The sequence below is a fragment of the Oncorhynchus keta genome, chromosome 31 (genome assembly GCF_023373465.1).
Source record: "Oncorhynchus keta strain PuntledgeMale-10-30-2019 chromosome 31, Oket_V2, whole genome shotgun sequence".
Lineage (NCBI taxonomy): Eukaryota > Metazoa > Chordata > Actinopteri > Salmoniformes > Salmonidae > Oncorhynchus > Oncorhynchus keta.
The window spans coordinates 26,411,330-26,436,552 of record NC_068451.1 but is presented as its reverse complement, the minus strand read 5'-3'; the positions used below and the strand labels follow the sequence as shown (position 1 = coordinate 26,436,552).

The following is a 25,223-nucleotide window of genomic DNA, read 5'->3' as shown; positions in this document are numbered from 1 at the left end:
TCGACATGGAGACATCGACATGGAGACATCGACATGGAGACATCGACATGGAGACATCGACATGGAGACATCGACATGGAGACGGGGCGGCAGCGTAGCCTAGTGGTTAGAGCGTTGGACTAGTAACCGGAAGGTTGCGAGTTCAAACCCCCGAGCTGCCAAGGTACAAATCTGTCGTTCTGCCCCTGAACAGGCAGTTAACCCACTGTTCCCAGGCCGTCTTTGAAAATAAGAATATGTTCTTAACTGACTTGCCTGGTTAAATAAAGAAAAAATAAAATAGAGACATCGAGATATCGACATGGATAGGCAAACATTGCGTGAAAGAGAAAAACCAAACCAGCAATCAAATTTAGTGGACATAGTGCTCCTTTATGTCAACAGAGAGAGAAAGGCAGCACACACACGTTACAATGGAATAGTGTTCTCTCACTTGGTTTCTCTCTTTCCGGCTCCACTCGTTTACAGAGTGCTCTGTCTCAGCCTGAGACAGAGCACTCCACACAGAGACATTGAGTCCCAAAACCGCAGATTTGGGGTGAAAAAAAAAATCTGTGGAGTGAGAGATGACAACACTAATCCTACCGGTACGTGTTGAGGGCCCCAAAGAGAAAACCCTGAGCTTCTCCTCACCCCAAACACAACGCAGGCTAGGATATTTAATTGGGTTTAATTGGAATTAGGCAGTGTTTTAGAATGGTTCACTTTTACCATCTGACCCAGTTAATGCTGTCAGATGAGCATGGCCATGGCGTGCAGGTTTCAACAGTGCCACTATTTTGACATCATTGAACTGTTAGTACTCTGTGGACTGTTTAGCAATGCCGTGGCATGAATACTCTTAGTGGGCTTTATTCACTTCTCTTTTTGACCTGGACTGTTGGAGCTCGGATGCTTAAGAATTCCACTGTGCCCTGCAATTACATCTGCGAGCCTGTGTATGTGACTAACAAACTCATCTAATATGTAGGTACAGCATATTCCTATATGATTTGACTTCTCTGACAGAATTGTTCCAGTGCTGCTGAATGACCCTAGCAGTGTGGCCGAGCAGACTAATAAGGAGTGGAAGACGACAGGTTGTACAGTACTAATAGGAGACTAGGTTGCATAACACAGAGAGAGAACCATTCCTGAAGTCAGTTTAGAGATTACTGGAGCAACGTTCCAAAGTTCATACAAGGCATCTACCATGACCGAATGTAGATAAGGGACAAGCTTAGCCCAAATCTCTCACAATTCAACAGGGTTCAGGCCAATTCTATGTATATTGAGGAAGTGATCTGAAAAACACTGAGAAATACTCCGGAAAAAAAGTTATCTTTCTTGAAACAGACATATTCTGTGCTCAATTTATATGGCAAATGACCTCAACCCTACACATCATAATGTGGAGCACTGCATTAGCTAAGCTAATAACTAATAACTAATAACATAGCTACATGCTACAGGACAGGTCCGGGTGTTGTATGTAGCTCTGTTAATGTACCGTCAAGTTCAACTGTTGATAAGGACCTTAGCTAACGCCATTTAAATATTCAGGACAGCTTACAGTGGAATAAGTATCAGCATAAGTTTTACTCTGACACTAGACATACAATGTGCATTCAATGGCAGACACATTATCGGCAATGAAATCCCAACATGCAATACACATGCAACTAGTTAGCTGAAGCCAGATAAACTTACCTAGTTGGTTGAGTCTAAAACTAGCTAGCTAACAAACTGTTGAACTAAAGTTCGTTAGCAAGCCGAAGTTATTGCGCTACTAGCCCATATTTGTGAGAACGACAGAAAAAAATAGGGCGGTGTAACGATGTCGACTGTAACGATCATGACAATGTCAGAGACACTGTGGCCACTACGCTCGTTCCCACTTGCTATCAGACTGTCACACACCCTCCTGAGCCGGAGACCCCCACCCAGTTATCATGCTAACCAGTTATCATCTCTCATAACAGTCTACACAGCAATTCAACACTAATGCAAACATTACCACAGGAAATACTTGACACTCCTACTGTCAAAGAACACGGGAAGTGTAACGAACTTGGTTGGCAAACATAGAAGGCCATCCAAACCAGATAAAAGGGAACACTAACTAATTCGTTAGCTAGCTATAGGCTGGCTAACGTTAGCTATCTGGTACCACCCTCCCAGCTATCAGCTGGAAAACGTTAGCTTACTTACCGTTAACTCCCCTTCTCCTTGGCTTTCTCAGTAGCGATCAATTTGAACGTTTCACAATTGTGGTGGGGGTTAAGGGGAAAGCGTGAAAGAGAAACCCGACTAAGTAAATATAGGTATTCCTGTCACGACACTGAATGAATCATTGCTATTTACCTAGCTAGGTAGCTGAAGTAGCCAACCGCATAAAATAGATGAGATAACGTTGAACGCTGTTGCTAGCAGTTCAAGTGGCAACAGAATAGGAGTGGTATTTATGATCTGATCGAGTGATACCACCATCCTTAACATAAAACCGATAGTTATGGAATGTTTACTGCGTCAATATTACTTATAATATTTAATAACTGTTGACAATATACCATAATTAACATCCAAATTAAGTCTATACTGACCCTGTTGTAGCTCGAATGGTACAAGGAGATGGCGGAACTTCCGGTTCCGTTCCCGACTACAGGAAAGACCGCACCCCTTTGCACCTCCCATCATTTAATATTTATGAACTGGGCGAGGCTACACAGTCATTATCATAACTGATAACTGGCCATTATTTGGAGTCCCATAGTTTCAATTTGATCTGAATTCTAACCTATTTCATGGTCTGGATGGGAATGCTGCGCTATTTATCACACTTGTAAATAAGCTTTATACTGTAACATAGTGTCAAACTGACCATTGATATTGATTGTTTTGCAATCTCTCCTTGTTCGGGAGGTGTTCTGCGGTCGACATCACCGACATCACCGGCTTTCTAGCCATCTCCGCTCCATTTTTCATTTATCCATTTGTTTTGTCTTGTTCCCTGCACACCTGGTTTTCATTCCCCAATCACACTACATGTATTTTTTCCTCTGTTCCCCCTCATGTCTTTGTGTGAGATTGTTTTGTGTTACGTGTCTAATATGATGCGCTATAGTTGGTATGCGTTTATTCCGTGTTTTATTTCAAGAGGTTGGTTTAATTGTTTGTACATAATTATTGTGACTGTTTGCGCGTTTTGCCCTTTTGCCAATTGGCTGGAGGTTTCCACACAGTGGCGTCTGTCTGTTAGTTTCTCCTGCCTAAATAAAGTGTGCGCCTGTTCACAACTCTCTGCTCTCCTGCACCTGACTCCGCTCACAGTACACACACCATTGACAGAATCTCACACCAACCATGGAGTCAGCAGGAGCAGGTACCCCGGTCAGAGGAGTCGAGGAGCGTGTCCAGGAACACTCGGCAATGCTGCATCATCTCGGTGCCATGATGAATCACATTGTCCAGACCATGGACCGTTGGGAGAGACAAGAGAGTCTCTCCAGCGCCCCGGCCAGCACAACCGGGGTTACCTCTACCCGTCCCGTCCGGATCCAGTTCCAGTGGAATGCGTCTCTCCCTTCCCAGTGGGTATGATGGGATGGCAGCACAGATCCAGGGGTTCCTCTTACAACTGGACCTATACCTGGCCACCGTTCATCCTGCTCCCTCGGGAAGGGGAGAGAGTGTCCGCCCCCTTCTCATGCCTCTCGGGGAGAACTCTGGAGTGGGCAAACGCTGTATGGGGAGAAGGAGACGTGGCGTTGGACCACATCGAGGAGTTCACAGAACGGCTCTTTCATTTGAGGCAGGGGACGAGGAGCGCACAGGAGTTCGCACTGGAATTCCGGACCACCTGTTTATACCTGTTTGTTTCCACGCATTCCCAGCATAAGGCGATCGTCGATTCAGGCGCAGCTGAGAACTTTATCGACAGAGCGTTTGTCCTTAGTTTAGGGATCCCCATTATTCCTGTGGTTAGACCTTTCCCGGTACACGCTCTGGATAGTTGACCATTAGGGTCCAGGCTAATCAGGGAATCAGGTCTTCCGCCACTACGGGGTGCCTGAGGATATAGTGTCTGATCGAGGTCCCCAATTCACTTCGAGAGTCTGGAGGGCATTCATGGAACATTCGGGGGTCTCGATCCGCCTTTCCTCCTCCACTAACCTCTCCCCCTTTCAGTGTGTATTGGGGTACCAGCCAGTTCTGGCACCGTGGCATCAGAGTCAGACCGAGGATCCTGCGGTGGACGATTGGTTTAGGAGGAGACATGGGAAGTCGCCCATGGTCACCACCAGCAGGCCGCGCTGCGCCAAAAGACCAGCGCGGACCGTTACCGCAGTGAGGCCCCGGTGACCGGGTCTGACTCTCGACCGGAAACCTGCCTTTCTGCCCACCCGCCTGAATCAACAACAAGTGGGACACAATCATGAAGTGGAACGACATTTATTGGATATTTCAAACTTTTTTAACAAATCAAAAACTGAAAAATTGGGCATGCAAAATTATTCAGCCCCCTTAAGTTAATACTTTGTAGCACCACCTTTTCGCCACCTTTTGCTGCTGCTGTACGTCGCTTGGGGTATGTCTCTATCAGTTTTGCACATCGAGAGACTGAAATTTTTTCCCATTCCTCCTTGCAAAACAGCTCGAGCTCAGTGAGGTTGGATGGAGAGCATTTGTGAACAGCAGTTTTCAGTTCTTTCCACAGATTCTCGATTGGATTCAGGTCTGGACTTTGACTTGGCCATTCTAACACCTGGATATGTTTATTTTTGAACCATTCCATTGTAGATTTTGCTTTATGTTTTGGATCATTGTCTTGTTGGAAGACAAATCTCCGTCCCAGTCTCAAGTCTTTTGCAGACTCCATCAGGTTTTCTTCCAGAATGGTCCTGTATTTGGCTCCATTCATCTTCCCATCAATTCTAACCATCTTCCCTGTCCCTGCTGAAGAAAAGCAGGCCCAAACCATGATGCTGCCACCACCATGTTTGACAGTGGGGATGGTGCGTTCAGGGTGATGAGCTGTGTTGCTTTTACGCCAAACATAACGTTTTGCATTGTTGCCAAAAAGTTCAATTTTGGTTTCATCTGACCAGAGCACCTTCTTCTACATGTTTGGTGTGTCTCCCAGGTGGCTTGTGGCAAACTTTAAACAACACTTTTTATGGATATCTTTAAGAAATAGGCTTTCTTCTTGCCACTCTTCCATAAAGGCCAGATTTGTGCAATATAAGACTGATTGTTGTCCTATGGACAGAGTCTCCCACCTCAGCTGTAGATCTCTGCAGTTCATCCAGAGTGATCATGGGCCTCTTGGCTGCATCTCTGATCAGTCTTCTCCTTGTATGAGCTGAAAGTTTAGAGGGACGGCCAGGTCTTGGTAGATTTGCAGTGGTCTGATACTCCTTCCATTTCAATATTATCGCTTGCACAGTGCTCCTTGGGATGTTTAAAGCTTGGGAAATCTTTTTGTATCCAAATCCGGCTTTAAACTTCTTCACAACAGTATCTCGGACCTGCCTGGTGTGTTCCTTGTTCTTCATGATGCTCTCTGCGCTTTTAACGGACCTCTGAGACTATCACAGTGCAGGTGCATTTATGCGGAGACTTGATTACACACAGGTGGATTGTATTTATCATCATTAGTCATTTAGGTCAACATTGGATCATTCAGAGATCCTCACTGAACTTCTGGAGAGAGTTTGCTGCACTGAAAGTAAAGGGGCTGAATAATTTTGCACGCCCAATTTTTCAGTTTTTTATTTGTTAAAAAAGTTTGAAATATCCAATAAATGTCGTTCCACTTCATGATTGTGTCCCACTTGTTGTTGATTCTTCACAAAAAAATACAGTTTTATATCTTTATGTTTGAAGCCTGAAATGTGGCAAAAGGTCGCAAAGTTCAAGGGGGCCGAATACTTTCGCAAGGTACTGTATTTATTCCTCTGTTCCCCCTCATGTCTTTGTGTGAGATTGTTTTGTGTCATGTGTCTATTTTTATGTGCTATACTGGTATGCGTTTATTCCATGTTTTATTTCACGAGGTATGTTTATTTGTTTGTACATAATTATTGTGACTGTTTGCGAGTTTTGCACTTCTGAAAAAAAATGATAAAATATGGATATACTTTAATAATATAAGCATATTTCAATATTTATATTTCAAAGCATTTATCAAATAAGACTGGATAAAATACTGGCCAACACAACACAAATCACCAAATATATATATTACCAAGGGACAGTTGACAACAAATCGTTGAGATTTGTCTGACATTAATTTCAAGAGGGTTAGGCTTGTGTTGTGTGTTGGTTGATGTTCCTGCAGGCCCACTTCCTAAATTTAGAAGCAAAACCAGTAGCAAATATTGAGCTATAAATAAAATCAGCTCATATAAATCACCTCGTTGTGAATGGAACTATTCCTCTCATCCACATTCTTCACATTCAGATTCACACAGAAGCGTGTTATGTAATCTTATTGTTGCTCTGGTTTCCGCTGGTATGAATAGTGATCATAAACACCTCTCCATTTTCCCCTGCAGTGAGACTCTCTCCCTGCCGAAAGTCCTTCAACACGAAGCATCTATCCTGTCCTCCTCAGGCATGAGACCCTGTTCATGTGCATATCATTATGAAAACTATGATCACAATAAAAGAGAATCATCTTTCAACAGGCACAATCCCGCAAGCGCTGTCACATCCACAGGCATCAATCACTCACATTTTTCCTTCACATTTGTAGAGCTCTTTTTAGAAATTCACTTGGTACAGTCAGACAGTAATGTCCAGAGATCACGTTTCCCAGTTCCTAACCCCATAACCTCAACCTATAACCCTAATCCAACAGGACACCTTCGATTCTGGGACATTGTGTGTCTGGGACATGTGTATGTCTGCTGTGGGTGGCTGTGTGAATTGACCTCAATAACACTACCATAGCATATAGCATCCACACAGAGGTAACCTCCAGGCTATTTTACAGAGATTTACAGTATCTACACTGAATCAAAATATAAACTCAACATGTAAAGTGTTGGTCCCATGTTTCATGAGCTGAAATAAAAGATCCAAAAGCTTATTTATCTCACATTTTGTGAACAATTTTGTTTACATCCCTGTTAGTGAGCATATATCCTTCGTCACACAACACAATGCCACAGACGTGTCAAGTTTTGGGGGAGTATGCAATTGGCATGCTGACTGCAGGAATGTCCACCAGAGCTGTTTCCAGAGAATTGAATGTTCTGAAACAAAGCAGAAAATGTCTCAGTTTTTCCATTGCCTGCATACTCACCAGACAAGTCACCCAATGAGCAGGTTTGGGATGCTCAGGATTGACATGTACAACAGCGTGTTCCAGTTCCCGCCAATATCCAGCAACTTTGTAAAGCCATTGAAGAGGAGTCAGACAACATTCCACAGGGCACAATCAACAGCCTGATCAACTCTATGTGAAGAAGATGGGTTATGCTGCATGAGACACTGACTGGTTTTCTGATCCACACCCCTGCCCTTTTTAAGGTATCTTTGACAAACATGCATATCTGTATTCCCCTAATATCCATATATTAGTGCCTAAATGTCCAAATATGAATGGTAAGTCAGTAAAATGTTTGAAATAGTTGTATGTGGCGTTAATATTTTTGCGTTTATATTTTTGCCACAAATTCTACCGGAGTCTCAGACAACAAAACTCCCCTGGCTCTCTCTCTCTCTCTCTCTCTCTCTCTCTCTCTCTCTCTCTCTCTCTCTCTCTCTCTCTCTCTCTCTGTGTCTCTCTCTCTGTGTCTCTCTCTCTGTGTCTCTCTGTGTGTCTCCCCCTATGCTCTGTCAGGATTGCTGGGGACACTTGAGAGGATGTGGGTCCAGCACTGATCAGACAGGCACATAGGAAAACACACAAATATGCTTTGGTATTTCAAATAAATATAGTTTGTGCAAGAGTTGCAATGTAAGTTCCTTATGAGTGTTTCTCAAAAGGTGGGTCGGGGTAGTGATGGTAGGTTGCCCTTGGGTCATGCTCTAAGATTGGACTGTGTTAGGGAGATTTTATTTTACATTACTTGATGGATCTTATGATAATTAAAACAAGTAGGACACAATATATAACAAATGCTAACCATTCCTTTAATGCAAAATGGATTAAATGCAAACATAAAGTAGTTCTTATTCTGCCACTAGCAAGAATTGCAGAAGGACAGGGGACAGATGAACCTGTTATACAGGTACCACAATGCTGTCATTACACGTATTACAGTTTTTTCTGAATGCTTAAACGCTAACAATGATTCTTGAAGCACTATCTCTGAAACCATTAACACTTGTAGGCAATGTACTTACCAAGTGTGCCAAACTGCTTTACCCTCAGTTTGTAATTTTATAACACACTTTTTGCAAAACTGTAAACACAACTCACTGCTTTACACTCAATTTGCAATTTAATAACACACTTCTAGCGAAACTGTAAGGTCTCTACATTGCTACACTATTTTGTTAATAATTGCCTTTCCACATTGACACATGTGAAAACACTTAGATAATGAGTTCACTTACAAATCAGAGCTTGAGCACTATAATTAGGCCACAGGTAAACATTTGGTTTGGACAACAATGGAGGCCAATATTCGAGAGAGAGAGCAAGACGGCTGAGAACTAGAGGAGGACGAGGAGGAGGAAGAGGAGGACGAGGAGGTGATGAAGTAAGAGGAGGAGGAGGAGAAGGAAGATGTGATGTAGGATGGGAGAGAAGGAGAGGACGGGGAAAAGGAAGAGGAAGAGCAAGGGGAGTCAGGAACACAATTCCAGATGAAATCAGAGTGACTGTGGTTGACCATGTTGTCAACCATGGGATGAGCATGAGGGAGGCTGGGCAACGGGTTCAACCAAATCTGAGCCGCTATACTTTTGCAGGTAACACCTGGATATTTCAAAATGAGAACCGGTAAGTAACTGTAAGTGCTGTAGTCTTACTGGTACAGTGATATGTACTGAACTTTCATAATGAGAAGGATATCTCACTAAAACCATTCAAATGTTTTTACAGAACTGCAAGAAAACCAGTATCTGGTGGAAGAGGTCGACTGTTCACCCCAGAGCAGGAGCAGTAAATATGGTCATTGGAAATAACTGCATCAGACTCAGAGAACTGCAGGACCACATAATGTCAGATAACACCATATTCCACAACGACAGAGTGAGTCTCTGCACTGTCTCGTCTACTGAAACGCAATAGAATTAAGATGAAGCAGCTGTACAAGGTCCCTTTCTAAAGAAACTCAGACTGTGTAAAACAACTGAGATATGAATATGTGCAGGTAAGCTATACTCTCCTATCATTGGTACTGGATCTGGAAGTGTATGGTGCTACATCATATTGACTGATCCCTGTCTTTTCGTAATGTGCTACATTGTTTTGTCTTGTCTTTAAGAGTTAAGAGAGTCATGGAGCTAGAAGTAGATGCAGTGCAAAATGAGCTAACATACAGATGTGGACAAGGCAGGTTTCAACCTTGCAAAACCAAGGAAATATCATCGGACACCGTGCCATCATCAACGTCCTGGGACAACGTGATGGCAACATAACAATGTGTGTGGCTATTAGTCAAAAAGTAGTCCTTCACCATCATGCAATCCTAGGCCCATACAACACTGCACACATTATCACATTTCTGGACACCCACCACAACAGAGTAATCCCAAATAACCCGGGTCCAGAGCAGCCCAGGTACGTTATCATCTGGGACAATGTTAGTTTCCAACGGGCTGCTGTGATCCGCAATTGGTTCACAGGTCACCCACTTTTCATCGCACTCAATCTCCCCCATACTCTTCATTCTTGATTCCTATTGAAGAATTATTCTCTGCATGGCGTTGGAAGGTGTATGATCACCAGCCCCACCAACGCATACCCCTTCTACAGGCAATAAAGGAGGCTTGTGCCAGGCCTGGATACGGCCCTCCAGGCCATACTTTCCACGCTGCCTAACTCAAGACAACATCACATGTGATGTGGATGAAGTCTTATGGCCAGACCCACAAAGAAGGTGAGATGCAACTGTAACGATTCTCGTCCTCCTCTTCTGAGGAGGTGTAGTAAGAAGGATCGGAGGACCAATGCGCAGCCAGGTAAGTGTCCATATTGTATTTATTATATGAACACAAAACAAAAACAACTAGAACGAAACTGAAACAGTCCTGAACGGTGAAAACAATCACCCACGAAACACATGTGAAAAAAGGCTACCTAAGTATGATTCTCAATCAGAGACAACTAACGACACCTGCCTCTGATTGAGAACCATACCAGGCCAAACGCAAAACACAACATAGAAAAAGGAACATGGACAACCCACCCAACTCACGCCCTGACCATATTAAAAAAAATACATAATGAAAGAACTAAGGTCAGAACTTGACAGCAACTTAATTTTGTTCTGTTCTTTTTTTTCTAGAACGAATGTTTTTGTTTTCTTCTACTGCGCTTTTGTTGTTTGAGGAGTGTTAGAACATTTTGAGAAAAAAAATGAAAATTATTTTCCTCTTTGGTTTGATAGTGTGTTATGTTCGCAAAACACAGCCATACTTTACAAATTTGGACACCTGTGTGCATGTGTGTTTACTACATCTATGACAAAACTTTATTGCAAACTGCTATGCCCTGCACACAGAAAAAGCAAAAGCCACAAGTGTTTTTCATTCATACTATCAGTGCCTATTTGGTTCTTCGTCTGCTTATCCAAATGATGGTTTGTGCGTCCTGAATTTACGCATAAACACACATTTTTTAAAGCTTTTGAAGAGTTTTGCAAGAATTGTTTGCCTTTGCAAGAGTTGTATAATGTTTTGCTGGTTTGGTGTAAGGTTTTGTGGTTAGTGTGTAGAGTTTTTCAAAAATAGCCTATAGTTTCAAAGATAGTGCCAAAGCAATCAGAAAAAACTGCAAAAAGGCTATCTGTACTATCTGTGCTATCTGTAGTCATTTAGGAGCAGAAAGGTACACTATGTCGTTTGTCTGTCTCTGTCAGCAACAATGTTTTGTGAATGGCAGGAGCGAGTGTGTGTATGCGAGCGTACGTTTCTGCATGCTGGTGTGTGTATGAGCGTGTGTGCGTACAAGTGTATAAGCATGTGTATGTACAGTATATGTGGTGTGCGTGTGTGTGTGTGTGTGTGTGTGTGTGTGTGTGTGTGTGTGTGTGTGTGTGTGTGTGTGTGTGTGTGTGTGTGTGTGTGTGTGTGTGTGTGTGTGTGTGTGTGTGTGTGTGTGTGTGTGTGTGAAAATAATTTAAGCAGAGTAGGCTAGGTAGTGATAGGTAGTGATGAGACATGTACCTGGTGGAGTGGTGGCAGGTTGTCACAGCAGGGGCATGGGGAGCCCCCCCCGCCCGTCAGGCCACCCAGCAGCTGTAGTAACCTGAGTGAGTGTATATGGGTGGTTGCTATAACAGCCTGTGTTTTAGTTACACAACACACAGAGAGCGAGAGCCCTCAGCAATAATAGTACAGTAGTATGTAGTATCAGGGGAAATCTGAGTAGACAGAAAGAGAAGGAGGGTGTCGGGGGAGAGAGATGTAGAAGAGGTCCCAGTTCATTGGCACTAAGCAGGGAAAAGGAGTTGACATGTTGACGGCACTGTGGTATTAAGCTGTTTGGTAAGGTAAAGTTTCAGCTGTTAGCTTTGTCACTCACAGATGATGGGACATAACACAGTTTGGGCTAGAGGGAGGGAGGGAGGTAAAAGAGCGAGAAAGGTGGAGGGGAGAGGAAGAGACATAGGGAGAAAGGGGAAAGCCAGAAATGTAGCTTTGAGAGCATACCAAAAATATATGTTTTGTATGATGAAAAATAGATGACCAATGCATTAGCCTTTTCTAAACTTTGTAGCTGACTAAGAGTTCAGAGGACATGGGTTTTAAAAATGTATGTTTATGCACAACACTTGATTTTACTTCACTGCTTGAGAGAGCAGGAGGCAGAAAGAGAGAGAGTGTTTGTGTGTGCGAGAAAGGAGAGGGAGGGAGAGACGAGAGAGTGTGTGTGTGAGATAGATAAGGAGAGAGATTGAGAGTGATGGAGAGACGAGAGTGTATGTGTGTGAGAGAGAAGGAGAGAGAGTGAGAGTGAGGGAGAGACGAGAGTGTATGTTTGTGAGATAAAGAAGGAGAGAGGGAGAGAGATTGAGAAGGAGAGAGAGTGAGGGAGAGACCAGAGAGCAGAGATATGTTGAGTAATAGGGATTTAATACAACATGCAGATTGGCAGGAGAAGTCATTGGAAGCTAAACTCCATCAGATACAGTGATGGTGGAAACAGCTTGTTAGCTCATTCAGACTGTCCTAATCCACCACGTCTGTTGATTAGATACGGAATCCAAACACTGTGGAAGGAATTCACGGAGTAAGACTGAGCTAGAGGGCGAGAAAGACAGAGAGGAGAACAGAGTATGGGGAGGGGTGGTTGTGTATGAGAGAGAGAGAGAGAGAGAGAGAGAGAGAGATATATATATATATATATATATATATATATATATATATATATATATATATATATATATATATATATATATATAATATGACATTTGTAATGTCTTTACTGTTTTGAAACTTCTGTATGTGTAATGTTTACTGTTCATTTTTGTTGTTTTTCACCTTATATATTCACTTTGTATGTTGTCTACCTCACTTGCTTTGGCAATGTTAACACATGTTTCCCATGCCAATAAAGCCCTTGAATTTAATTGAATTGAATTGAGAGAGAGAGAGAGAGAGAGAGAGAGAGAGAGAGAGAGAGAGAGAGAGAGAGAGAGAGAGAGAGAGAGAGAGAGAGAGAGAGAGCACAATGAATGGGTAGCAGGGCTAATGTAGACAGGCAGACTGACAGAATGGGCACATTTCAACATTAACACTGACATTGAGAGGGAGGGGGCTAAGGACAGTGGGAAGAGGGAGAGGGTTGGAATACCTTACAACTATGGTACATGCATATTTGCTGGAAAAACAAGTGGGGGAACTTTGATTGAGTGAGAGAGTGTGTTAGGGACAGAGAGAGGGAGGGAGGTAGGAGGGGAGAGCAGGAGAGCAGGAGGAGGGGGATAGAGAGAGGGGAGGAGACAGAGAGTGAGTGAAGTGGTGGTCTCTCAGGGAGAGAGACACGGTAAGTACCAAGGTCCTGAGGGATATGAAGGTAGATATACCTCAGTGTCTGCTATAAAAACTACCAGCGCATGGACCTGCAGAGACAAAGTAACAATAACAGCCACTTGTGCTCCGATACAGATGTCCTAAAGAGTAGATCACCAGTGAAAGAGAATAGTTAGGAACAGAACAGCAGCAGACCAACAGCAGACCTACAAAGGGTCAGGAGGGTGTTGAAGTCTATTTAGATGCTGACGAGGACCCAGACAAGCTGAACAGAGAAAGACGTTCCCATTTGAGAAAACTCTACAATGACAGTAAGTGGACGTTTCTTTAAAATTCAGCTACTGTTGTCCTTATGCAAATTGTATGAAAAGTGGCGGTTTCATATATTTTAATTTCCACTATACCAACTGCAGAGAAATTCCATCGCAAAATAGTCATAAATACACAAAGACAACTATGGGATTTTTTTTATACAGCCAATGTCTTCCTCGCCCTACTACATCGACAGGAGGCTGATATGACATTGCACTATAGTCATATAAACATAGAACCACTGTTTTTACAAGTAGATTCATGATTTGTGTATTGTTTGACATTTTTACTGCATCGTTAGCAGCTAGTAAGTCAAGCCTTTCACTGCACCCACTATAGCATCTGCTGAACGCTTTACGCAACTAATAAACTTTGATTTTCTTTTGAATTGATTTGATTTAGCCTGCTGTCAGATGTTGCATTGGACTTAGTTTGTTTCGGGGGTCACATTCTATGGACAATGGTATAATGTTTATGGGTCTGTAAATACAGTAACATCACTCTGACACTAGTATCTGCATAGTGAAGTGACATTGTAATATAGACATGTCTTCATACGGGGGCGTTCAGTTGGGGGTGTCAGTGGTTGCCACGGCCACGGGTCCAGAAAGGAGCAAATAGTAGAGAGGCCTTTCAGCTTCCAGTGTTTATATCTTTACTGATTTCACTTGTCTTTAAATCTGTTAATAGCGTTAGTCTTCGGACAGCTCATAATACTGTCATAGAGGCCAATATTTCAAATACAGCTGGCTCTTATCGACAGGGGGATTCATTGACCAATAAGGGATTCATTCATAATCACCTCAGGTTACAAGGACACAGTGAATGTCAGGTGGGTGAGTCTGGGGCAACTGTCTTCCACCTGCTGCAGCAACAAGTTACGCAATTGGTGTCAATTGGGAAACGTCATTGGACATAGTGATCAGTGCTAGCCGGGGGTCAATTTCATTTAAATTAAGAGTGAATTCAATCAATCAATTGAAAAGTCCTGATAAGATAATTTGGTCAACATTCAATTCATTCTCTGAATTGACATGGAAATGATACCATTCCTGATTGTGATCCAAAGGAGTTCATATTTTCAGTGCTTTCATATGAAATTGGGCTGAGGGAAATAATGACCTTTGACTCAATGTAGCCTATTAAATCAAATGTTATTTGTCACATGCGCCAAATACAACAGGTGTACACGTTACAGTGAAATGCTTACTTACGAGCCCTTAACCAACAATGCAGTTTAAAAAAATATGGATAAGAATAAGAGATAAAAGTAACAAGTAATTAATTAAAGAGCAGCAGTAAAATAACAATAGCGAGACTATATACCAGTACAGACCTTACCGTGAAATGCTTACTTACGAGCCCTTAACCAACAGTGTAATTCAAGAAATAGAGTTTGTCATTTATGTTAGAAATGTCTTTTATATTTTCTCCAGCGTGCCCAGCAGCAGCATATTCAGACTGGTTGGACCCTGCTGGCATATTCTTGGCTTCATATCAAATGTTTGGCGTTGTTGTGTGACAAGACACAGATAGTTCAGATAGTCCACTAAAATAAAAATCCACTTACTCAAAGCCAACTTGCCGATAGATTAACTGAGCGTTTCATCAGATGGAAGATTCTGCAGCTGAAAGTTAAAACATGTAACTGCTGTTTTTTACGTTTGTTCCTAAGACCGTATTGTCTTTATTTCACTCTGAAATGTAACAGGTGTAAACTCCTGACCTTTGCGAATGCAAATCAAGTCTTTTGTCAGTATGTTATTCCCAACTCAAGTAATTACAGAAGTTAGAGCTGTGGGCCGTAAACGAAAGGTTGCTAGTTCAAATCCCCGATCCGACTAGGTGGAAAATCTGTCGAAACAATTACTCCAGGGTCACCGTCAATAACGGCTGATGCCTGGCTGTAAATCCCACTCTCTGGGGGGGAGTGGGATATGCAAATAACACATTTCCATTTCACACTGTACACTTGTAAGCACCCCCTATTTGACATTTTGATGCTCTATTATGCAACAAATATATGTGCAAGGTCGAGCTGTCACGCCCTGACCATAGAGAGACTTTTTATTCTCTATTTTGGTTCGGTCGGGGTGTGACTAGGGTGGGTCATCTAGGTTGTTTGTTTCTATGTTGGCCTGGTATGGTTCCCAATCAGAGGCAGCTGTTTATCGTTGTCTCTGATTGGGGATCATATTTCGGCAGCCATTTCCCTACTGTGTTTTGTGGGATATTGTTTATGTGTAGTTGCCTGTGAGCACGCCATTGTCTTCACGTTTCGTTCATTCTTTATTGTTTTTGTGCATTTTCAGTTAATAAACATCTGGAAACCAGATCACGCCAACATGACACAAACATATAAATATATCATGGTGTTATTATAGCTTCATCCACTGTGTTACACAAACAGTCTTTACATCCCTGACTCATTTGCTGGCGTGTTACTTTAGGCGTGGTATGTATATATGGGGTCATACTGATGATATGATAGACACAGGGGACTGAGGGGACAGTAGGTATGTACATACAGCATGTTCTGGCTGCTCCAATGTGACATTCATCCAATCTCTCATCTCATAATTTTCTCACATTTTATGGTAATCCCTGAGGTCGCCTGACATCCTGTAACAGTACATTTTATGGTAATCCCTGAGGTCGCCTGACATCCTGTAACAGTACATTTTATGGTAATCCCTGAGGTCGCCTGACATCCTGTAACAGTACATTTAATGGTAATCCCTGAGGTCGCCTGAAATCCTGTAACAGTACATTTTATGGTAATCCCTGAGGTCGCCTGACATCCTGTAACAGTACATTTTATGGTGACACTGAACCATATCCACCCAAGCATACATGTATCAGCAAGTTGATCAATCAATCAATCATTCAATTGATAAATTAAAATGTATTTATATTGCATATGTCATAAAGTGCTTAGTATTTATTCCCACTGCTCGTTGACCATTTCCAGTGTTGGTTGGTTATTCACCATGCAGCGCGGTAGCTTATAAACCTAGTCAATTCCTGCTAGAGTAACAAGACATTGGCAATGAAACATCAACTCCTTAGAAAAATGTTCTCCCTATTTGACCATGTTTCCTTGCTTTCTCTGTCAGGCTGCAGCTCAGGAACTGGACGAGCTATGTTTCCTCTCAGCCCAGTCCATGTCCACTCTGGAGACCTCCAACCACTTCCAGATGGTCAAGCTGCTGGGAGAGGGATCCTACGGCAAGGTCATGCTGGCCGTCCACAAGAAGAGAGGTCAGTAAAGCACCAGAGGTCACTGTGGTGGTCCCTGACCCTGGTCCTGGAGAGTTATGGGGTGGGCAGGCGTTATAAATGATACCTTCTGATATTATACTTATGCTAAAACATTTATTCTATTCTACTGAGCCATTTACTTTATGTTGGTATTCTTATCTTTTATCATTTCTTATTGTTGTTGAATTGTCGAGAATGAACCTGGCAGTAAGCATTTAGCTGGACGGTATAAACCATGTGTATCCCGTACAGACAGCTAATAAAACGTGAAACTTGTTCGTGTCCACGACACACCTATAAATGCTTGTTATAAAGGCCAAAAATGGTCAAAGACTCCAGCCTCCCAAGTCTAGGTCCAAGCGGCTTCTCAACAGCTTCTACCCCCAAGCCATAAGACTGCTGAACATCTAATCAAATGGCCACCCAGACTATTTGGCCACCCAGACTATAAAATACTATTTGCATACTCCCTCAACTAACCGGTGCCCCCACACATTGACTCTGTACCGGCACCACCCTGTATATATTGTTATTTTTTACTGCTGCTCTTTAATGACTTGTTAATTGTATCTCTTATTCTTATCATATTTTTTTTAAACTGCACTGTTGGTTAGGGGCTCGTAAGTAATCATTTCACTGTAAGGTCTCTATAAGGTCTCTCTATACCTGTTGTATTCGGCGCATGTGACTAATAAAATTAGATTTGTTCTCGTGAAATATTGGTCTGAAGGGGTTTGGGGTTACAGTTCAGAGGATAAAACACGTGAACAGTGAGTGGTTATTTGTCCAACGTGAGGGTAGAGGTGTCTTTAAATAGTGTCAACTTAACTGTTAGCATGAGTGTTGCTGTTATGAAGTGCTTTACTACATTCTTGGGGATAGAGTTGCTGTGGGGTTTCCTCAGGGGAGAATGACTGCCCCTTCTCATTGAAGCCACGCAGGGTTGGATGGGTTACTTTCTAAATGTCTCACGTAACAGTTTCTAGTTATCTGTCCAAAATGTCTAAATAATTTATTGGGCCTCTCCTCCTCTCCACCAGGCACTCCCATGGCTCTGAAGTTCTTCCCCCGCCAGTCCACATCCCTCTTCTCTTTCCTGCGTGAATACAACCTCTCCCTTTCTTATTGCACTCATCCCTCTCTCACCCGGGCCCTGGGTATCTTCTTCTCCACCCCCTGCTACTATGTCTTCGCCCAGCAGGCTGGTCTCTATGGAGACCTCTACAGTGTCATCGTGTCAGAGGTCAGTTAGAATCATACATCTGTTTACAATCTCTGAGTCAGTCATACATGAGAGGTGTTTCATTTCAATGTCAAAGCACTAAAGCTAAGTGCACAACACAGACCCAGTATTGTAATTCCTCCGAGGTCTGACCTCTGTCTGCCACCACCTCTACTGTTCCATATTGACCTGGTCCCAGTTGCCCTCTTCCCCTGTCAGTGAGTACATGATAAAGACTTCATTGGAATCTCTCCAGTGACCTCCACCTCGTCCCCTCTAGTGACTCTTTGTTTGTGTCGGTCTATGCCAGTAACCTACAGTGGATGATAAGCTTGCATCATCTTCAAGACCCTGGTGCTTGCCGACAGAGCAGCAAAAGGAACTGCACCTCCTTACCTTCAGGCTATGTTCAAACCCTACATCCCAACCTGAGCACTTCACCTTCTTCCACCTCTGGTCTCTTGGGCCTCCCACCCCTACAGGAGGGCAGGTCCTGTCAAAGCTCTTCTCTGTCCTGGCATCCCAATGGTGGAACAACTTTTACCCTATAGTCATGCCCATTTTTCGAAAACGTCTGAAACCCTACCTCTTTGAAGAGTATCTTAAATAACTCTCACGGTGCCCCCTCCCCCCACCTCTTTTCACCCTAGCACTGACTTTGCTGGTAAATGCTTTGTTGAGGGATAATTTCCTTGATACAATTGTGATGTGTTGTTGTCTGACCTAGATATCTTCAGATGAATGCACTAATTGTAAGTCGCGCTGGAGAAGAGCGTCTGCTAAATGTCTAACTTGTAAATGTGAAAAATTACAAGGTGTTTGCTGTCTACGATCCTTTTAGCATCTATGGGTGGGACGAGGACAACGTGATAGAACAGTGGTTTCCAAACATTTTTGCATCGTGACCCACATAAAGCTTTTTGTGTGACATAACTACTAAACAAAACCTAGCAGCCGCCTACGTTAAACTAGGACCCAAAAGGAATCCAGGCCATACCATTTATGAAACAATGATATACAGTATATTGTTGTTTCTCTTTCTCCCTCTATCTCTCTCTCTGTCTCCAGGTGGGTGTAGATGAAGAGTGTGTCCAGAGGGTGATGTCTCAGCTGAGTGGTGCCGTCTCATACCTCCACTCCATGGGCTTCGTCCACCGGGACATCAAACCAGAAAACATCTTCCTGTGTGACCGTGCCTGTCGCTGGGTCAAACTGGGTGACTTCGGCCTGGCTCGTCCCACTGGCTGCACCGTCCGCGCCGTCTGGTACGACTCGCCCTTCTGCACGCCTGAGGTGGAGCAGGCCAAAGAGTCAGAGAAAGTGAGGGAGCAGAGAGAGGAGGATGGAGAGGAGGAGGAGAACATTTGGATCACAGTGGAAACCACTATAGACAGCTGGGCCCTGGGCGTGCTGGTCTACTGCCTGCTGACGGGATGCTTTCCCTGGGAAGAGTCAACCCATGACGACCCCGCCTACCAGAGGTACAAGGAGTGGTACGACCGCGAGACGGAGAGGGAGGAAAGGAGCGAGGGGCTGAGAGGGGAAAAGGAAGTAATTTGGTGCGAAGGTGAAAGTGAAAAGGACAATATCCTGAGCCTGGAGAAGAATCAGAAGTTGAACCCTATGGCCCCACAATTTGAAGGCTTCAGCCCACTGGTGATGTCTCTTTTCAGGGAGCTGCTTAACCCACAGCCCAGGCTTCGAGGAGGCCCTGACGAGATCCTCAGCTACCTGGGTGGGCCCTGGTTGATGGAGACAGAGAGAGAGGAGAAGAGGAAAGCAGAGGAGGTAGAGAAGGAGGCCAGGAAAATAAGAGAGGCAGGAACGGTGGAGGAAGGGAGGGAGAGGGAGGGAAGAGGGGAGAGATAAAGTGTTTCATACTAGACAGGTTCGAGAATTTTTAAGATGTACTGTACATTTTCGAAGACAATATTTGCTTTATAGAGGTTGATATTCTGAATATTTTGCTGAACATTTCTTACTCTGTATTGATAGAATTGAGACAACTGTATTTTGATATTGTTGTATGTTTGACCTTGTAATAGTTCTCTACAGTGTAATGCAACTTAATATTATATGTGTGTGTGAGCGTGCATGTGCCATACCTGCCTGTGTATGTGCGTGCTTGAACATGATCGTGAGTGTGCATGTGGGCTTAGGGGCAGCTAGCCTCTTAAGAGAATACATGAATAGTTATCCTTCAACACACAGGCTGTATTATAATGATCACTCTATGACACTTTATGTTGTAAAAATATCTGAATAAACCAGTTTGTATTTATATACATGTCTTGCTTCTCTATGTTTGTCTAATACACTTTTTATTTTATTCTTTTAAAATACATTTCCAATATACAAACCTAGGGATTTTGTGAAAAATCAGCAAAACTAGGTAATCCACAAGTGTACCTGGGGGCTCTGTCCCCTCAGTTCAAACTATAGCCCCCTCAGTTTTAGTTTTATGTCACTATATAAAAATAGCTAAATAATTACAATGACTGAGTGACAGGTTGACGCCAAAAAATATATATCTCAGCTGCGTTGTGTCAGCACAATAGACAGAATGCGCCGCGGTGTGTGTATAGGGCTATGTTAAGCTGTTGGGGCGGTTAAATCAAATCCTATTTTATGTGTCTAATACAACAGGTGTCGACCTTACAGTGAAATGCTTACTTACAAGCCCTTAAGAAAATGAAGTGTTAAGTAAAAAAATAGATAATGAAAAAAATACAAATAACAAATAATGAAAAAGCAGCAGTAAAATAGCATTAGAGAGGCTGTATACAGGAGGTACTGGTACAGCAGGAGGTATCGAGAGAGGCATGACTCCTTTGAGTTGCCATAAAAAAGAGGGGGAAAAACGTTTCTCATCTCTGTGGTAGGATGTGAATAACGTGATGTAATATTTGATTTTGAGGGCGGGGGTCAAGTTGATGGTCTAACGGACCTTTCTGATTCTCTGCTGTTCCTATGGGTGGCGCTCTGAGGGGTGTCTTCCTTATGATGGTGTGAGGTTTTCATCCCGACATTTCCCAGTTCAAAACAACTGGGAATGACGTCAGTGATGTTCAGGTCGGAATGTCGGAGCTCCAGAAAGAGGCTCGAGTTCCCGAGTTGAAATTGAAATCAAATCAAATCAAATTGTATTTGTCACATACACATGGTTAGCAGATGTTAATGCGAGTGTAGCGAAATGCTTGTGCTTCTAGTTCCGACAATGCAGTAATAACCAACAAGTAATCTAACTAACATTTCCAAAACTACTGTCTTATACACAGTGTAAGGGGATAAAGAATATGTACATAAGGATATATGAATGAGTGATGGTACAGAGCAGCATAGGCAAGATACAGTAGATGGTATCGAGTACAGAATATACATATGAGATGAGTATGTAAACAAAGTGGCATAGTTAAAGTGGCTAGTGATACATGTATTACATAAGGATGCAGTCGATGATATAGAGTACAGTATATACGTATGCATATGAGATGAATAATGTAGGGTAAGTAACATTATATAAGGTAGCATTGTTTAAAGTGGCTAGTGATACAGTGCCTTGCGAAAGTATTCAGCCCCCTTGAACTTTGCGACCTTTTGCCACATTTCAGGCTTCAAACATAAAGATATAAAACTGTATTTTTTTGTGAAGAATCAACAACAAGTGGGACACAATCATGAAGTGGAACGACATTTATTGGATATTTCAAACTTTTTTAACAAATCAAAAACTGAAAAATTGGGCGTGCAAAATTATTCAGCCCCTTTACTTTCAGTGCAGCAAACTCTCTCCAGAAGTTCAGTGAGGATCTCTGAATGATCCAATGTTGACCTAAATGACTAATGATGATAAATACAATCCACCTGTGTGTAATCAAGTCTCCGTATAAATGCACCTGCACTGTGATAGTTAGAGAGGGTGTTTTCGTTGCAGGCCGTGTCAGTGGCACTGTATTGTCCTCAAAGCGGGCAAAAAAGTTATTTAGTCTGCCTGGGAGCAAGACATCCTGGTCCGTGACTGGGCTGGATTTCTTCTTGTAGTCCATGATTGACTGTAGACCCTGCCACATGCCTCTTGTGTCTGAGCCGTTGAATTGAGATTCTACTTTGTCTCTGTACTGACGCTTAGCTTGTTTGATAGCCTTGCGGAGGGAATAGCTGCACTGTTTGTATTCGGTCATGTTACCAGTCACCTTGCCCTGATTAAAAGCAGTGGTTCGCGCTTTCAGTTTCACGCGAATGCTGCCATCAATCCACGGTTTCTGGTTAGGGAATGTTTTGATCGTTGCTATGGGAGCGACATCTTCAACGCACGTTCTAATGAACTCGCACACCGAATCAGCGTATTCGTCAATATTGTTATCTGACGCAATACGAAACATGTCCCAGTCCACGTGATGGAAGCAGTCTTGGAGTGTGGAGTCAGCTTGGGCGGACCAGCGTTGGACAGACCTCAGCGTGGGAGCCTCTTGTTTTAGTTTCTGTCTGTAGGCAGGGATCAACAAAATGGAGTCGTGGTCAGCTTTTCCGAAAGGGGGGCGGGGCAGGGCCTTATATGCGTCGCGGAAGTTAGAGTAACAATGATCCAAGGTTTTTCCACCCCTGGTTGCGCAATCGATATGCTGATAAAATTTAGGGAGTCTTGTCTTCAGATTAGCCTTGTTAAAATCCCCAGCTACAATGAATGCAGCCTCCGGATAAATAGTTTCCAGTTTGCAAAGAGTTAAATAAAGTTTGTTCAGAGCCATCGATGTGTCTGCTTGGGGGGGGATATATACGGCTGTGATTATAATCGAGGAGAATTCTCTTGGTAGATAATGCGGTCTACATTTGATTGTGAGGAATTCTAAATCAGGTGAACAGAAGGATTTGAGTTCCTGTATGTTTCTTTCATCACACCATGTCTCGTTCGCCATAAGGCATACACCCCCGCCCCTCTTCTTACCAGAAAGATGTTTGTTTCTGTCGGCGCGATGCGTGGAGAAACCCGCTGGCTGCACCGCCTCGGATAGCATCTCTCCAGTGAGCCATGTTTCCGTGAAGCAAAGAACGTTACAGTCTCTGATGTCCCTCTGGAATGCTACCCTTGCTCGGATTTCATCAACCTTGTTTTCAAGAGACTGGACATTGGCGAGAAGAATGCTAGGGAGTAGTGCACGATGTGCCCGTCTCCGGAGTCTGACCAGAAGACCGCCTCGTTTCCCTCTTTTTCGGAGTCGTTTTTTTGGGTCGCTGCATGGGATCCATTCCGTTGTCCTGTTTGAAAGGCAGAACACAGGATCCGCATCGCGAAAAACATATTCTTGGTCGTACTGATGGTGAGTTGACGCTGATCTTATATTCAGTAGTTCTTCTCGACTGTATCTAATGAAACCTAAGATGATCTGGGGTACTAATGTAAGAAATAACACGTAAAAAAAAAACTGCATAGTTTCCTAGGAAGCGAAGCAAGGCGGCCATCTCTGTCGGAGCCGGAAGTTGGTCCGACTTGGATGACCGTTCAAAATTATTTTCCCAGTTTGAGTCCCCCCCAAGAGTTCCCAGTTTTGAATGCGGCGCTGATCCCCACTGATACTTATGAAAGTAGATGTATACATCGTATTGTAATGAAACAGCAGGGAGCAGGTCTCGAACCCTCGACCTTCGAGCCCGAGGTCCGGCGCATCGACTGTGCCGCAAAAGCATGCTCGTCTGGCAGAGTCGATTTCCGCGCTTATACTCCCTCCTTTCAAAGAGCGCGTCCTCGCGCTAGCTTGCGAATCTACGTCTTACAGGAACGCGCTCACCTGCCAAGCACACGCAGTGTCGTGGATGCAAGGTCCGATCACTTCAGACACCAAAGTAATGAAACAGGCAGGGAGCAGGTCTCGAACCCTCGACCTTCGAGCCCGAGGTCCGGCGCGCTATCGACTGTGCCGCAAAAGCATGTACACTCTGCAGTAGGCCTACCCATGAATGTTCCAAAATGCATTTAGCTGGAAACACCGTTGTAAAATGTGCACCGCACACGCAAGCGGTTTCATTGACAGATATGGAAATATCCATTAGAAAGAGGGGGGACTGAAACATGCAACAACTATCATGAGTTGCTAATGTGATTAGGATCATGCCTGTGGCTGCTAGAATAATAATACTTGCCTCCACGTTTCTGTGGTGGGATTTTGGCTATTTGAAGCAAGATAAGACATGCGTCATTATATGAAATAAAACGTCCAGGTTTACTAATGACATCGATGCTAATGATAGGTCTAACCGTCTTCCGGTAGATGAAATGTCAACTAGTACCAAATGTTCATACTTGAGTAAAATTAAAGATACCTTATTAATAGAAAATTACTCAAGTAAAAGTGAAAGTCCCCCAGTAAGATCCCACTTGAGTAAAAGTCTGAAAGTATTTGGTTTCAAAAGTAAATGTATTGCTAAAATATACTTAAGTATCAAAAGTAAAAGTATATAAATAATTTAAAATTCCTTATATTAAGCAAACTAGGCTGCAACTTGTTTTAATTTTGTAACATTTATTTCTGGATAGCCAGAGGCACTCTTCAACACTCAGACATAATTTACAAACGAAACATTTGTGTTCAGTGAGTCCGCCAGATCAGAGACAGTAGGGATGACCAGCGATGTTGTCTTGATAACTGTGTGAATTGGACCATTTTCCTGTCCTGCTAAGCATTAAAAATGTAACGAGTACTTTTTCGTGCCCGGGAAAATGTATGGAGTAAAAAGTACATACTTTTCTTTAAGAATGTAGTGAAGTAAAAGAAAAAGTTGTAAAAAATATAAATAGTAAAGTACAGATGCCCCAAAAAACTACTTAAGTAGTACTTTCAAGTATTACTACCTAAGTACTTTACCCCACTGCAGAATGATACCATAATATTATTTGCATCAATCCAGTGGCCAGTGGACAATCCAGTGGACATTTTACGAATTCCATCTCATGTGCTACAGAAACACCACAAACAATAATGCTAGGTGGCTGCACACTTGAATTAAAGGGTAAGATTTTTCCCAGACCTCAAAAGAGGTCTCCTGATATGGTTTAAGCACTGTTATGGACTTAGAACATCCAATTTGTGTGTGACTTCTGAAACCTGTGAATTTCTGACCTGGTTCATCTGTTTCAATAGTAGGCCTACTATTAGCCTTCTGCACGGTACAGCTTGGGTTGGCCTGACTGATTTTAGGTCATTCAGAGTGTATGTCACTGTTTCTCATATAATGTTTCACACAGGGTGCCTTTCCTTCGCCTGGCGGAGTATACCCACTTCTCCAGGCACCACTACTC

General features: G+C 43.0%; 1 protein-coding gene across 1 annotated transcript; it reads left to right on the top strand.

Annotated features, from left to right (window-relative positions):
• Positions 1-13,106: 13,106 nt before the first annotated feature.
• Positions 13,107-20,212, top strand: LOC118378137 (serine/threonine-protein kinase SBK2-like). The gene is made up of 4 exons (XM_035765078.2): positions 13,107-13,445; positions 16,563-16,707; positions 17,748-17,950; positions 18,998-20,212. Exons 1-4 carry the CDS (start codon positions 13,440-13,442, stop codon positions 19,796-19,798), a joined length of 1,155 nt encoding a protein of 384 aa, XP_035620971.1. The 5' UTR covers positions 13,107-13,439; the 3' UTR covers positions 19,799-20,212.
• The last annotated feature ends 5,011 nt before the right edge of the window (positions 20,213-25,223 follow it).